Source organism: Colius striatus, chromosome 8 (assembly GCF_028858725.1).
Source record: "Colius striatus isolate bColStr4 chromosome 8, bColStr4.1.hap1, whole genome shotgun sequence".
Taxonomy (NCBI): Eukaryota; Metazoa; Chordata; class Aves; order Coliiformes; family Coliidae; genus Colius; species Colius striatus.
The window spans coordinates 11,122,364-11,135,706 of NC_084766.1; the positions used below are offsets into that span (position 1 = coordinate 11,122,364).

Consider the following 13,343-nt stretch of genomic DNA (forward strand, 5'->3'; position numbering starts at 1 on the left):
GATGCAAATTTAATCATACAGTCTGCTAATTGTAGTGGGGTTTTTTTAACCTGTGAAAATAATTTGACTACTCACTATTAATACCTGGAATGCCATGTAATCCTTGTTATACAGCCATAATTTACAAAAAAAATCTCCATTGGGAATAAATAATCCTTTTAAAAAAATCTTAACAAAATCCTGCCTGTAAAGTGTCAGCACTTGGCTGCTTATGTAAAACTTCAGAGCAGTCAGAAGGGAGTTGGGCGGGAGACAGTCCTCCAGTGTGGCTGTTCAGACCTGTACTGCACAGAGGGATAGTACCCAGCTTGCTAATTTTATCCAATGATGAAGGCTGCTATCTACAGGGAATCTACCCCACTCCAATTTAGCATCTTTAAATGATACCTGAAATAGTGCTGTCCAGGCTGTCACTCAGCTGGTTCCTGTGTGTCTGTGACTCAAGTCTCACTCTTTTGTTTTTCTCAGAGTGTTTTTCAAAAGTTCTTTATTTTATACTTTTTATCTTGAAATCCCTAGGCAGGTCAAAACCTGACTGCCACAGAGCTCTGTATTGTCCCAGCAAAGGAGAGTGGCTGGAGCTCCTTCATATGCTGGGGTAAAGTCCTTGCTGTTCTGGAATTTCGTGAGACAAAAATAGATACACCAGGTCCAGCTCTGCAGGCCAAAGGACAAATTCTGGGGTATCAATGCAATACAGGAAAGGACTGGAGACGAATCAACAATATAATGTTTTTGGGATAACCTGTGTTCCTCCACCCTGTGGAGAGGGAGGGAGATACAGGACCTACATGATGAGAACATCTATTGCTACAGAACAAGCTTGGAGGGATGCTGTAGCTATATGGCCTGCTTATAAATGAAATAAGGTTGAATGTTATAAAGGAGCCATTACCATTCTGTTGTCCCATGCTAACTGGTCTCTCTGAATCACATCTTTATCTCAGTTTGACTTTCTCTAGAGCTTGGATTCATTAGCATGATCATTCTCGCATCCTCTGATGTTAAAATTTTCTTCTTAGCCTCCTGTAGCCTCGATCCAAAAGCTTTTCATATTTCTACCAGAAATCAAGAGTTTAATATAAGCAGCAGTGAGGGATTGAGCTTGCATGTATAAATATACAGTAGTCTCACTACTTGGACTGCTAGTGCACAGTGAATGTATGACATGGGTTATATTCTCTTAGCTAAAGGCAAAGGCATACATTAACTTACACTGAACTATCCTACTGTAGAACCTGCAAGATGGGGATTGCTGATAACACACTGTCTAACTCTGCATGCAGTACATAGAGCAAACTTCTGTTAGCAGATCTGGAACACAGGCAAGCCATAATGTGCGAATTCATCAGGTGGCAAAGCCCAAAGTGTGTGTGTAGGGTATCACATCCATTTCAACAGTAATTTTGCCTGCAGGAGAAAGAGACACACAATTGCTGTTCTATCATTTTAATACACAAAAAAATATAAGGTGATTCAGGAGTGGCAAGCAGCCTCATTGTAAGGACACCTCACTGTGTAGCACATATCTTAGATTCCAACACAGTAAATAAACTGTGCAGTAACAAAAGAATAAAGACTGTGATCTATAAAAAAGCAACACAATAGGGACAAAGCTAGAGTTTCATCTGACAAAGCATATCTCTTCACCAGACTGTAATCTTCAGCCGGGAAGAAATGAAATATTTCATCACCTTAAAGTATCAAAAATAATCCTATTTAGTACATTAGATCTTTACCTAAATATTTATGTACAGAAGATGTAAGACTTGGCCCTCAGAGCAGGAGTTCCAAGATACCTTCAGCTAGTCTCCCAGTTCTTATTACTGGAACACAGGAAAAACCCCCTGATTTTACAATTCAAATGCTTCTAGGCACAAGTTACTCTTGAGGGGGTACCTGTGGGTAAGTTGCTAAAGAATTAGGGCAAAAAAGCACCATGCTCCTCTTGCCTTACTTGGTCTGGTACCACCCTGCTGTCAGTTGTCACAGAAGGGATGTCCAGATTAGTTTCCACTACCAGGAAATACTTCTTAATGTGCCCATCATCTAGCTTACCTCTGAGGCCTGATCTGACTAAAAGACAGTGGTGACTAGGTCCTCGGTGAATGAAATTAGTGAGTTGTGGCTGAAGTCTCGCCAGTTCCACCTTACTCAAGAAACACTTCTATCTTTGGCTTTGGTGTACTATTTTGTGAGTGGCAAGCCACATTAGTTGGTTTGTGTTGTGATGCAGAGCAACTTGCTTGCAGAAATTCTGTCTTAAAGAACAAACAGAAAAACACTGTTTCCAAGAAATAAGCTGAACAGGACTTGCCAGAAGCCAAGGACATGCAACTTTTTCTAAATGGTCATCATATTTACAAAAGAATGCCCTGAAGAACAATTTTGCTCCTTCTGATTTGCTCCTTCCTTCCATGCTACTTGTTTTATCTTAGTTAATCAAGAGAAACATTTTCACATCTAATGTCACCACTTAGGCTGTTGAGCCCATTGTAAGATCAAAGAAAGAAAATTGTGCTTCCAAAAATAAATCAGAGATGTATAACACTCATAAATCAGTGTGTTAAAAAAAAGTACACTGTGTGCTGAATGTGCTTATTTTCAATGTCCTTGGCATTGCTTAAGTGCTTGTAAAAAACAAAAAGACAATCACAGGCATGGCATTCTCTGCATGACATCTTGCAAAAATCCTCTAGAAAACCACCAAATTTCTACCTCTGTCAGTTAAACAACCTACATTCAGGCAGATAGTGGCTGAGAGTCCACTAACAGGCAATAAGAGATTCTGTATAATAGCTGACAACTAAGGCAGTGAGAATGCAGGGAAAATGTTACAAAGTTTAGAGCAAACAAAAAACATCATAGACTTCCTACTGTTTACCTGCCTTTTTCCTTGCCATGTGTGCCATCACTAATTAGTTTCATGTCCCTTAGGTAATATCATGGTAATTAAATATCAGAAACCATGAGGAAAAGTGGCAAGATATTTTTTTGCTATGCAGTTTAGCAGTAAGTGACAAACACCAACTGTCCACCATAAGCACTGTAGAATTTCCTTGTGACATTCCCACGCATAAACCCTAACACACCATGAAAGTATTTGTTCAGTAAAATTCAATGACTGATACCATAACTGGATGCTTACAAGCTGCACTAAAAAGGGTGACACCCAATGCAAAATTCAGGAAGCTTCTTCAAAGAGCTGGGAAACAATTTGTAGCTAAACAGTTTTATTGACTTTTTTTTTGCAAAATAAAAAACACAAAATAACCACAAAGATTAAAGGCCATAGACAGCATTAACCAAATGAACCAGCCACTTGGTTATAGTAGCTGATAACTAGCACAACTGGATATTATTGCATATACCTCAGGTTCATTTATATATCCATTACAGTTTGGCAAGATTACAATCATACAGTAGCTTTGGTTGTGTAAAACCTAGTAGCAATACTTACTTAAAATGTGACTGGTTAACATTTTATGACAACAGGTATTTATCTCATCTTAGTCTTGACATGTCTTCTCTTATTCATTCTTCTCCTCCACAGTATATATGGTCAGTGACCAAAAATTAAGGAGACACATTTGCAGCCATCATTTATAGCCCTTCTTTATCACTACGCAGTGATGAATCTTAGAGGAGTAGGAATCTGTCACTTGCTTTCCTTATAACAGTTTATAGAGCAGCATCTCTTTCCATGCTGGGTGGCTTCTACCATCCCGTGGTAGTATCTGCCAAGAATTAGTCCATTCAGAATGTAAATATGTAGAGGTGTATATGGCTTTCAGTCCAAAGCCTTTCCTGACCCACAGTACTGGGGTTTGACTGTACTGCCTTGCCTTTGAATACAGAGAAAACCACAGACAAACAGCTTTTCACATTGGTATGCTGAGCTTCCAGCACAAAACAATATTAACAAACCTAATACACAACACTACCTTGGTTATGGAAATGTGCCTGAGACACTGAACAAGATTGCATGTGTATGTTCTACAGTCTATGTACTTTAGTTTTGGTCTTTTAAAAAATGCTCTCATCCTTATGTAATCTAGTGTAACACTGCAGCTTTAGAGTAATGGTTGATAAAAAGTCATAAACACACTGGCTATTTGAAAACACTGGAAGGGTTTTTTGTGCACCAGTTGTGCAGAATTCCTTTCTTTCTGCCATCACTTTGCCTCCAGCTCTCTGGGAATACCCACTTGCAGGGGAAACACACAATGTACTTAAAAACAATCTTAACATTTTGAGTTCTCCCTGGGAAAACCTATAAACCAATTTGGATCAAACTGAAGTGATCTTGTGTGAAGACCCTTCATTGACAAAATGCTGTTAACACTAGCTAATTCCTACTTCTTTTTGCAGCCCTTTCATTTGCTTGCACTGAAGCAAGAAGGAATTCGGCAGGAGAAATGGCTGCATGGTTAAGATCTCACAGAGCAAGGTAACTGCCATGCAGTAATTCAGATGCAAGCAGTGTAACTGCTTTTTGTATTCAGATCCATACTTGTGTAAGGATATAAATTAATAAGCCCTTCTAAATGATTTCAGAAATATTCTCTTTGATCTAGACATATAAAACCTCTGAATACTTAGAATCACTAGATTTCACATGGCCCACATAGTCATAATTATTTGCACTTACATGGCAAATATTAGAAATACATTTGCCTGCAGTTGAGCAGGTAATTATACTGCGTATTATTCAGCTGAGCAAAGATCAAGCACTCTATGTCTTGAAGTTATTGGATCTTATTCTAACCCTTTACTTTAGAAAAGGGAAATATCCATCTAATTATATTACCAGTGCACAGTACTTAAGTTGTCTTTTTAAAACTATACTAGGCAACTAGATTTTTTCCTAAGATGACTTTTTATGAGATGCTCTAAAAGCAGTCTCTTATGACTGAAGATTGTCTACTTCACTGCACTCGCGTAGTAAAAAATAGTTAAAATCTAATTACAAAGCTGCTACATGGTTATTTTGTGGTCTGTAAAATAAAACAGTATCCAGAATTTCATCCCAACAAAATACACCAGACAGTATAAAAATATTTCCCAATTTGAGATTGAAACATTAATGCTGGATTAGTTTTTTTGGTATAAAAAGAAATGTAATAATGGTAGACATTTATCTGCTTACTAGCCAAAATATATATATACACATATATGTGTGTGACTTAGAGGAGCTGTTCCAGGCCCGCTTTCAGTGAGCTTGTGCTTTTGATCCTAGCAATAATAAATGCACACGTGGAACAAATTTTCCTGAAAACCTGAACTACATCTTATTTCTAACAATAAGACTAACTTCTGACACTGGGAATGGATTTCCACTTATTTGCTTTGTTCAGGCAACTACAGCAGAGGAATTCCAGAAGCACCACTTTCGCTTTGAATGGTGTTTATTCAGTGCAACGTCTTCCTTCTCTCTTTCTTTCTTAACTCGCTGGTAGTGATCTTCTTCCTTTAAATACCACACAGGCGGCCACCGATGCCTCTCAAAATATTCTTGATTATCTGATCAAAAAACAAAAAAAAGCCTCAACCAATAAAAAAGCCCCCAAACAAGCCAGATATGTACACAAATCCCATAAATGCCTGCAAAAAGCTTTGCTACTAATCATTTCTCTGGTCTCTGTGTTAGCTGGGGGATTCCCTCAGTTTCCTCATATGCTTTATTTAAGGTGTGAAAAGACTTTGAAAGCGCTTGCAACTCAAGTCTACCAAAGAGTGTAAAAAAGCAAGCCCCTTACAAAGCGTATTTTACATTGTGGAGTCTGAAAACAGCTCTATTCCTTTTAGCATCAACAAAATAGGTACAGCACATAATGCTTGCCCAGGAATCAGGCTAATGATTATGACACTTTATAGACAACAATTTATGAATGTTACTGAAGACATTGTAGATGTTCAGTCTCACTGCTTAGCTCATTGAGCTCATCTTTGTTTTCATATTTATTCAGCTGGGTGGGGAGAAAGGGAAACCTCATGAAACCTAGAGAGGAAAGTTGCCCTTACCTGAAGATTTAGCTTTGATTTCCTTGCGAAATTTGGAACAAACACTGTTGTAATTGGTGCAGATGTAGTGCAAGCACCAAGCTGCCAGCTGGTTAGCATTGTGAAACTGTAAAGAAAAACAAAGAGCTTTTTCCATTTCCTGAAGTTATCATTAATTTTGTAGCTCTAATTAACAACTAAAGCCGGAGTGGTTCCCCAGTGGACTGTGACTGGCAGCAGCCTCCCAAGTTTACAGGGGAGCTTTTGAGGCTTAAGTGGCCTCTAGATGCCCTAGACCTTGTCACACAATTCTGCTGGAACAATCAGTGGCCCAAAAGGCTCAAGAATAGGCGCTTGGCATGCACAGTATCTGCCACACTGCATTCACTCCCACACAGAATCTGAACCCAAGGCATGCCGGATCTGAATTTTCTGGTGTTGTTGTACCAGCCACATCTTGCTACCAGTTACTGCAAGCCCTGCTCTGAAGTCTCTTGAAAACTATGCTCCTTGACAGAATTCAAGCATTATTGAAAATGCTACAAAATCTTGTACAAGCTTTCTGTGGTTGTAAGGAAACACAGCTATGATGCAAGTCAGACTTGCATTATGTATAGCATGTGCATCTATTTTGGCGTTCTGACTGTTTACTATGATCTTCTTAGGTTATAAACACATTAGAGTGATGAAGGTACCAGGAACAGAGGATATCCTAACAGTAGTTAAACATATCATTTCTGTCTTCAACCAGGAGAAAAAAAGACTAAACAAACAAACAAAAAACACCCATACCCTTCATGAAATTGAAATTAAGTGAAGTGAGATGACTTTTCTTGGAAGGAGTTCAGTTCTGGTTTTTCAACAGCATTATAGGTACTGCAAGAGAGAGACTTGAAAGCAACTGCAGGAAATCTTGCATGGTGGCCAGCTTGTGCTGTATTTCAGTGCTAGTTAAGCTCCAGACGTGAACCCAAGCTGCAGCCAGACTCATCATTAGTGTGAAATCAAGAATAATTAAATTAAAAAAGTATTTGGGCTTGTAATGCTGTATCTGGGAGACTGCTGGAGCACTCCCATCAGGAAATAGAGGTACGCAGTTTAATGGTGAGCTGAGGCTCTCTCTTTTCAAGATTTCTGGGATAAAGATATATTGAAACATGTTTGAACACAAAGTATTATTATTTGATCAGATGACTGGTTCTGAGTAGGCAGTCTAAATGTCAAGTCTAAGAACATAAAAAATGTTACCTTTGCAATACAAGTCTAACTACATCGACGAGAACTGAAAGGAATCTAAAAATCAGTCAGTATTAGAAAGCCGATTAGCTTCATTATATGGCATTTCCTGTTACTGAAACAAAACCATGAGAAAGTGAAGCTTGGAAGCCCCCACCGTCAAGAAAAACAAAAGTAAAAATTTGAAACACAGCTCTTCTTGGGTTAGTTAAAAAATGAAACATCTATTTGAGTAATGTAAAGACTTTCTTTACAACAGAAGATAAAGGAAATTTTATTTCTAGTCACTCTCAGAACTACAGACTTCGAGCCACTTAGATGCGATGCTCAGAACCAGTAGTGTGCTAAAAAGCAAGTCCTGCAGCTGGTCAGAATATCTTCAAAAAATGCTGCACACCGACCTGAGCCAACTCCAAATAGGACAGGACTTCTCCATCTATTGCAATGCCGCTCATGGAGGCTTTTGTCAGCTCTTGTACTGCATGCTGTTCTGTTAGTGGAGAAAATTCATCACTCACGTGGGAAACTGTCATGTTTCAAAGTCAGATCATCCACAAATAGCAGAACCAAGAAGGCGTGTTTGCCCTCCTCCTAGTGTTTACTGAAGCATTATTTAAGTGGCACAATCACCCAACTACCAGCACCACAGGCCTGAACTGTCTTGCTGTGGTGGAACACAGTCCACATATGCCCCTTTGCCTCAATCCAAACTATTTTCAGACACAATTATTCTCTTTCTTACAGAAAGCCTGTAGTTAATAATCACTTACAGAAGGACAAAGTTCAGCAGCCTCTAGTCTTTTTCTGGAAGAACAGATGGCTGCAATATTCAATGTAAGTTGGAAATACGGATCAACTGTCTCTCTTGGGCGATACAAAAGTAATAGTGAAGTTTTTAAGCAACAGTGCACTTGTCATTGCAATATGGATTTATTAATGAATACACCCACAGCATTGATATAGAAAATTTCACTTCAGGCCTTCTTCAGATTCTGAGATTAGTTGTTCCTAGCATTCAGATGGAGGCTGCCAAATGTCATTTCACTTCAAGAGTCCCCTTAACCCTTTCCTAGAAGCATAAGTATCTTAGAGGTTTGAGTATTTCCTAGGAAATGTTGTCTGCTGATTTGATTCTGCTGTGTCCAGTTGTTGGCAACAGTTTTTGGACTCCAAAATATTTCAGCAATAATTAAAGGAATGAAATAATCTTTATAGCATATACATATTTATGGTGCAATTTAAAAGAATAGTCACGACTTCAGTTAAAATCAGGCAATAAAGATATGGTCTGTCACAACTTGTGAAGACCAAGTACACAGTCCTGGTACATAATTGAAGGAGAGATAAGTTTTGAAATGTGATTAAATTTTACCTAAATTTTGTCCTACGAATACATGTAAACTTCACATCATCTGCCTCTGAGTTTTGGCCTTGGCCATGACTTCAGAACAATGCCAAGTTACATACATAGAAAGGAAAACACACACCAGCCCCCAAGGTCTGCATGTATGGATTTAATTTTAAAACTAAATAGAAGCCTATCCTGTAGTTTTTCTCTAAATACGTGATAGCAAAGTTTTTCTTCCTGAAATTAGGGTTGAATCTCCATGTATATACCAAAATACACTATTCCCATCTGGGCAGTGAACCGAGATCCAGACAGCATTTCTAAAAAACATGATCATCTAAGTCTGTTTTGAATTGGCTCAGTTAATCCCTTCAAAGAGAAACATATAACGAAGCACTTAATTCAATATGTAACGGAAAGCCTGGGGTCCGTCCTGTTTTCAGGTAGATTAACATCAACAGAATGGATAATACAAGCCACAGGCATTATATCAGTGTTAAAGGGAAAGTTTCATCTCTCTGTTTTTAAAGCACAGACACTTTTGCTCTAAATCATCTCAGAACACTGACCTAAAAAGCCAAGAGAAAGGCAAATACCTATTTGTACTACAATATTCCCTTCAGAAAAAAATAAACATTTTCCCCTGCCACTTGTGTTCCAAAACCATTAAAACATGTTTCAGCCATTGCAGAAGACATTACATTGGACAAGGCCACAATTTCTTACCTGCTAGAGCAACCAGGTGAGGAAGGCAAAACCTGTTTGCCAATGCAATCAACTCAAGCGTGTCCAGTTCCTGACTGGAGGATAGTTGCTTGGTATACAAGTAATCCAAGACTGCTTGCATTGAAGTCTTGTTTATGTTGGGAAGAACTACCTGGAAAGGATATTTAAGAGAATAGTTTCTAATAAATTAAGGAATTGTCATATAGAGGACACATTTCACTCTGTAACTTTGCTGGACTGTCTCTTTTTCTCTTCAAGTCATTTCAGAAATGCAGGGAAACCATTTTTTCAAAACAAAAATTCCCATTACAGGTCAAGAAGCTGCTAACACATAAGCATACCTCCAGAGTCAGATCCTTTGCCAATTCACATACAAGTGATTTGGTATCAACTTGCTGGAATTGGATCCACATCAATAGTGAATCTGTTCAGTGCTTTCCAGCCTGGGCATGGACAGCTATGTGGGATACATAAAAGCCACTGAGCACTTCCCATGCCAAATCTCCCTTGGAAGGCTTCTTGAGGAATGCAATCTACCCACTTCTGGTGAGGGATAGTCTGAGGTTTCTGAGAATAATAGAAACAAGGGTAACAAAACCCCCAATCTGTTTAAAAACAAGCAAAGCATCTAAGTAAATGATGGCTGGTAAGGAACTGAAGAAATGAGGCGAAAAAATGTAAACTGTTTCTGCCACACAGGTGTAATTAGCATAACCACCATACAATGAAACTACTAAGACAAGAGTAAAAGCTATCTAATTTCTTGCCAGCACAAACCTAACTTCATTTCACCATGGGATGCATAATAGAAGAGGGAGGAAAGTTAGAAAGCTTCATTGTAACCTATTACTGTAGTATCTCAATTACAGTTTGCACACATGGTCACACCTCCAAATGAGGTAAAACTGATTCCTGCGAGGCTCCAGGCTGCAGAAGCTAAGTCTGATACCCAAGCTAGTTGATCCCTGTAATCAGCAGTTTGTCATGTACAAACTTCATAACTCAAGAGATGCTGGCTTTGAAGAATTCATGAGGTATTCTGAAGAACTTGCAGTAAAAATATTGCAAGTGTATTATTTTTATTAATAATAACATTATGAGGAGGTATTAAATGCACACATAATGTGACTGCTTGGAAGCAGTCAGTATGTACTCTCTGCTAGACAGGAATTAATTGTTGTCACATAGCTGGTTGTTAAACCTTGGGGGCTTGTGAATTTTTCTTTCAGCTATGCCTGGAGAGGTGGGATTCAAAACCAGATCTGTTACTATTAAAGCATGAAGCTCTTACATATATCAGCTACTCTGGGAAGCAGCTCAAGTCTCCATCTACAAGGACTTAGTTGTGAAACTCATTCATTATTAATATATTTTTGTTAGTGCAGAGAACAGCAAGTTCAGTGAATGAGTTTATGAAATTGTTGTGTTCCAAATACAGAAAAAGTAGTAAGAAAAACACAGATTGCTTGACTTTTTTGAAATCAGTGAAAGGAAACGATTCAATTAATATCCACCTATATTTTAATACTTCCAAAAGCATTACTGAATACTTTAAACTCTACAAAATGGAAGTTAAATATTTTAAATTTGACAGGTGAGCTAAGACTGTTTAGTCATTAAAAATAGGCTGGTACAAAACAAATGTATATTCTTCATTGCAAAATGTTGCTTACAAGAATCCAACTATGTAGTTTCAATGAAACACTTGTTGAGCATGCTTCTGGGAAAGGAATCATGCTTACAGATGTTCTAGAAGAAGCAAGAAAAATCTAATCAGAACACAATCCTCCAGAACATAGAATCACAGAATGGTAGGGGTTGGAAGGGATCTTTAGAGATCATCTAGTCCAAACCCCTGCCAAAGCAGGTCCACCTAGATCATGTAACACAGGAACGTGTTCAGGCAGGTTTTGAAGACCTCCAAGAAAGGAGACTCCACACTCTCCCTGGGCAGCCTGTGCCAGGGCTCCTTCAACTCAACAGTGAAAGTTTTAATTTGTGTTTAAATTGAACTTTTTGTGTTCCACCTTCTTTCCATTACCCCTTGTCCTGTCATTGGATACAACAGAAAAAAGTGATGTCCCAACCTCCTGACACCTACCATTTAGATATTTGTGTTAGTAAGATTTCCCCTCAGTCTCCTCTTTTCTAGACTAAACAGCCCCAGCTCCCACAGCCTTTCCTCATAAGGAAGGTGCTCCAGTCCCCTGATCATCTTGGTGGCCCTATGCTGGACTCTCTCCAGAAGTTCCCTGTCCCTCTTGAGCTGGGAAGCCCAGAACTGGACACAGGACTCCAGATGAGGCCTCACCAGGGCAGAGTAGAGGGGGAGCAGAACCTCCCTTGAGCTGCTGGCCACACTCTTCTTGATGCATCCCAGGATGCCATTGGCCTTCTTGGCCACGAGGGCACATTGCTGGCTCATGGTTAGCTTATTATCAATCAGAACTCCCAGATCTCTCTCCACAGTGCTGCTCTCCAGCAGGCCAATCCCTAGCCTGTACTGGTGCATGGGGTTGTTCCTTCCCAGATGCAGGAGTCTGCACTTGTCTTTGTTGAACCTCAAGAGGTTCCTCTCTGCCCAACTCTCAAGCCGGTCGAGATCCCGCTGAATGGCAGCACAGCCTCTGGGGAATCAGCCAGTCCTCCCAGTTTGGTGTCATCAACGAACTTGGCTGAGGGTACTCTCATCCAGATCATTGTTGAAGACGTTGAACAAGATTGGCCCCAGAACTGATCCCTATGGATCATTGGTCCCTTGGCCACAGGCCTCCAACTTGATTCCAAACATTAAATGCAAAAAAACCCCTTAACTCTTCATATCACCAAGACACGTAAGTATGAAAAGTAACAAGAAAATCAAAACAAAAATAAAAATCTGAGTACAGATTAGACATTAAAAAAAATATTAGTAGTGTTTAGAATTTGAAAAACAGACTGTGAAGGCACCTGAAAACACAAGGCTTCTGCAGCAAAAATCTTAATTGAAAGCACTGAATTCTTTACATTTTATTTCATGCCTGCTTTACTCAAGAGGACAAGCTGATGCACTACAGAATCTGAGCTTAGTTTATACTGAAGTACTGTGAAGCCAGCTCCCTTTTCTAGTTTAACAGTTTTCTTCAACTCTTTTCTTCCTTTAATTTCTTCATCAATGCCCCTGCCCCAGGAATTCTTTGTAATGTTTCTGATTATATATTTATACAATCACACAACTTTAAAACTTAAAGTAATGCAAAAATTCATATTTAATTCCTCCCTCTTCCATATTTCATATTTTAAATGATTTCAGGTTTAAGCACATGCTCCAGCATTGGAGGAAGTGTCATGTCTTGCAGAAAATACATTATTCTCCTAGGAATCCTAATTTAATGTCTTAAGAAGAAAAGCATCCCAGGTCTGTAAGGGAAGAATAAAGAATCTCTCCAAGGATTACTATAACTCTTCAAATAGATATAGAATGATGGTGCCTGCCATCACATTAAATCCATCAGGCAATATAAGCAAAATGGACAAATACCTCACTGTTCGAACTTTCAACAAATGATCCTCCAAACATAGCAGACATCCATTCACAGCTACAGATCAGCAGTGGCTTGTGTGCCTTTATGGTTCCATCATCCAATTTAAATGTCACATCTGCCATGGGAACAAAGAAAGACTCGCTGCAAGTCTGTATTTAAAGTGAAATCCAGTTTTAGGAATGAGACTTGACATGGTTAATCAGGGACTTCTTTCACTTTCTACAATCCCCACCCTGAATACAGTGTTTTGTATGGTTAAATTAAAAGCTTCACTTAAAAGGAGATATTGGATGTTCACAACTTTGGAAAACCGAATCACTTAAGAAAAGCTTCCCTACAGATCCTGAGAAACTACACTGCAGAATCCCAGGCTGGAACAGTTGGCCCCAAGTAACAAGTAAATTTGGGCTCACTGCTCCTCTGAGAACAATGTAAGTTGCCACGGTTTTGATGTCTGGGAAGCGACAGTAACATGAGTGAGAAAAGATTTAGTGCTTTTGCTGTTA

General features: G+C 39.0%; 1 protein-coding gene across 1 annotated transcript in view; it reads right to left on the reverse strand.

Annotated features, from left to right (window-relative positions):
• Positions 1-3,216: 3,216 nt before the first annotated feature.
• RHOBTB1 (Rho related BTB domain containing 1) overlaps positions 3,217-13,343 on the reverse strand; it is a 54,830-nt gene continuing 44,703 nt past the window's right edge. Inside the window, exons 7-11 of the mRNA XM_062001217.1 lie at positions 12,834-12,952; positions 9,314-9,464; positions 7,641-7,729; positions 6,025-6,130; positions 3,217-5,523 (exon numbers count right to left, since the gene is read on the reverse strand). Coding sequence (XP_061857201.1) covers positions 5,354-5,523; positions 6,025-6,130; positions 7,641-7,729; positions 9,314-9,464; positions 12,834-12,952 — 635 coding nt within the window. The 3' untranslated portion in view covers positions 3,217-5,353. The remainder of the gene's footprint in view (positions 5,524-6,024; positions 6,131-7,640; positions 7,730-9,313; positions 9,465-12,833; positions 12,953-13,343) is intronic.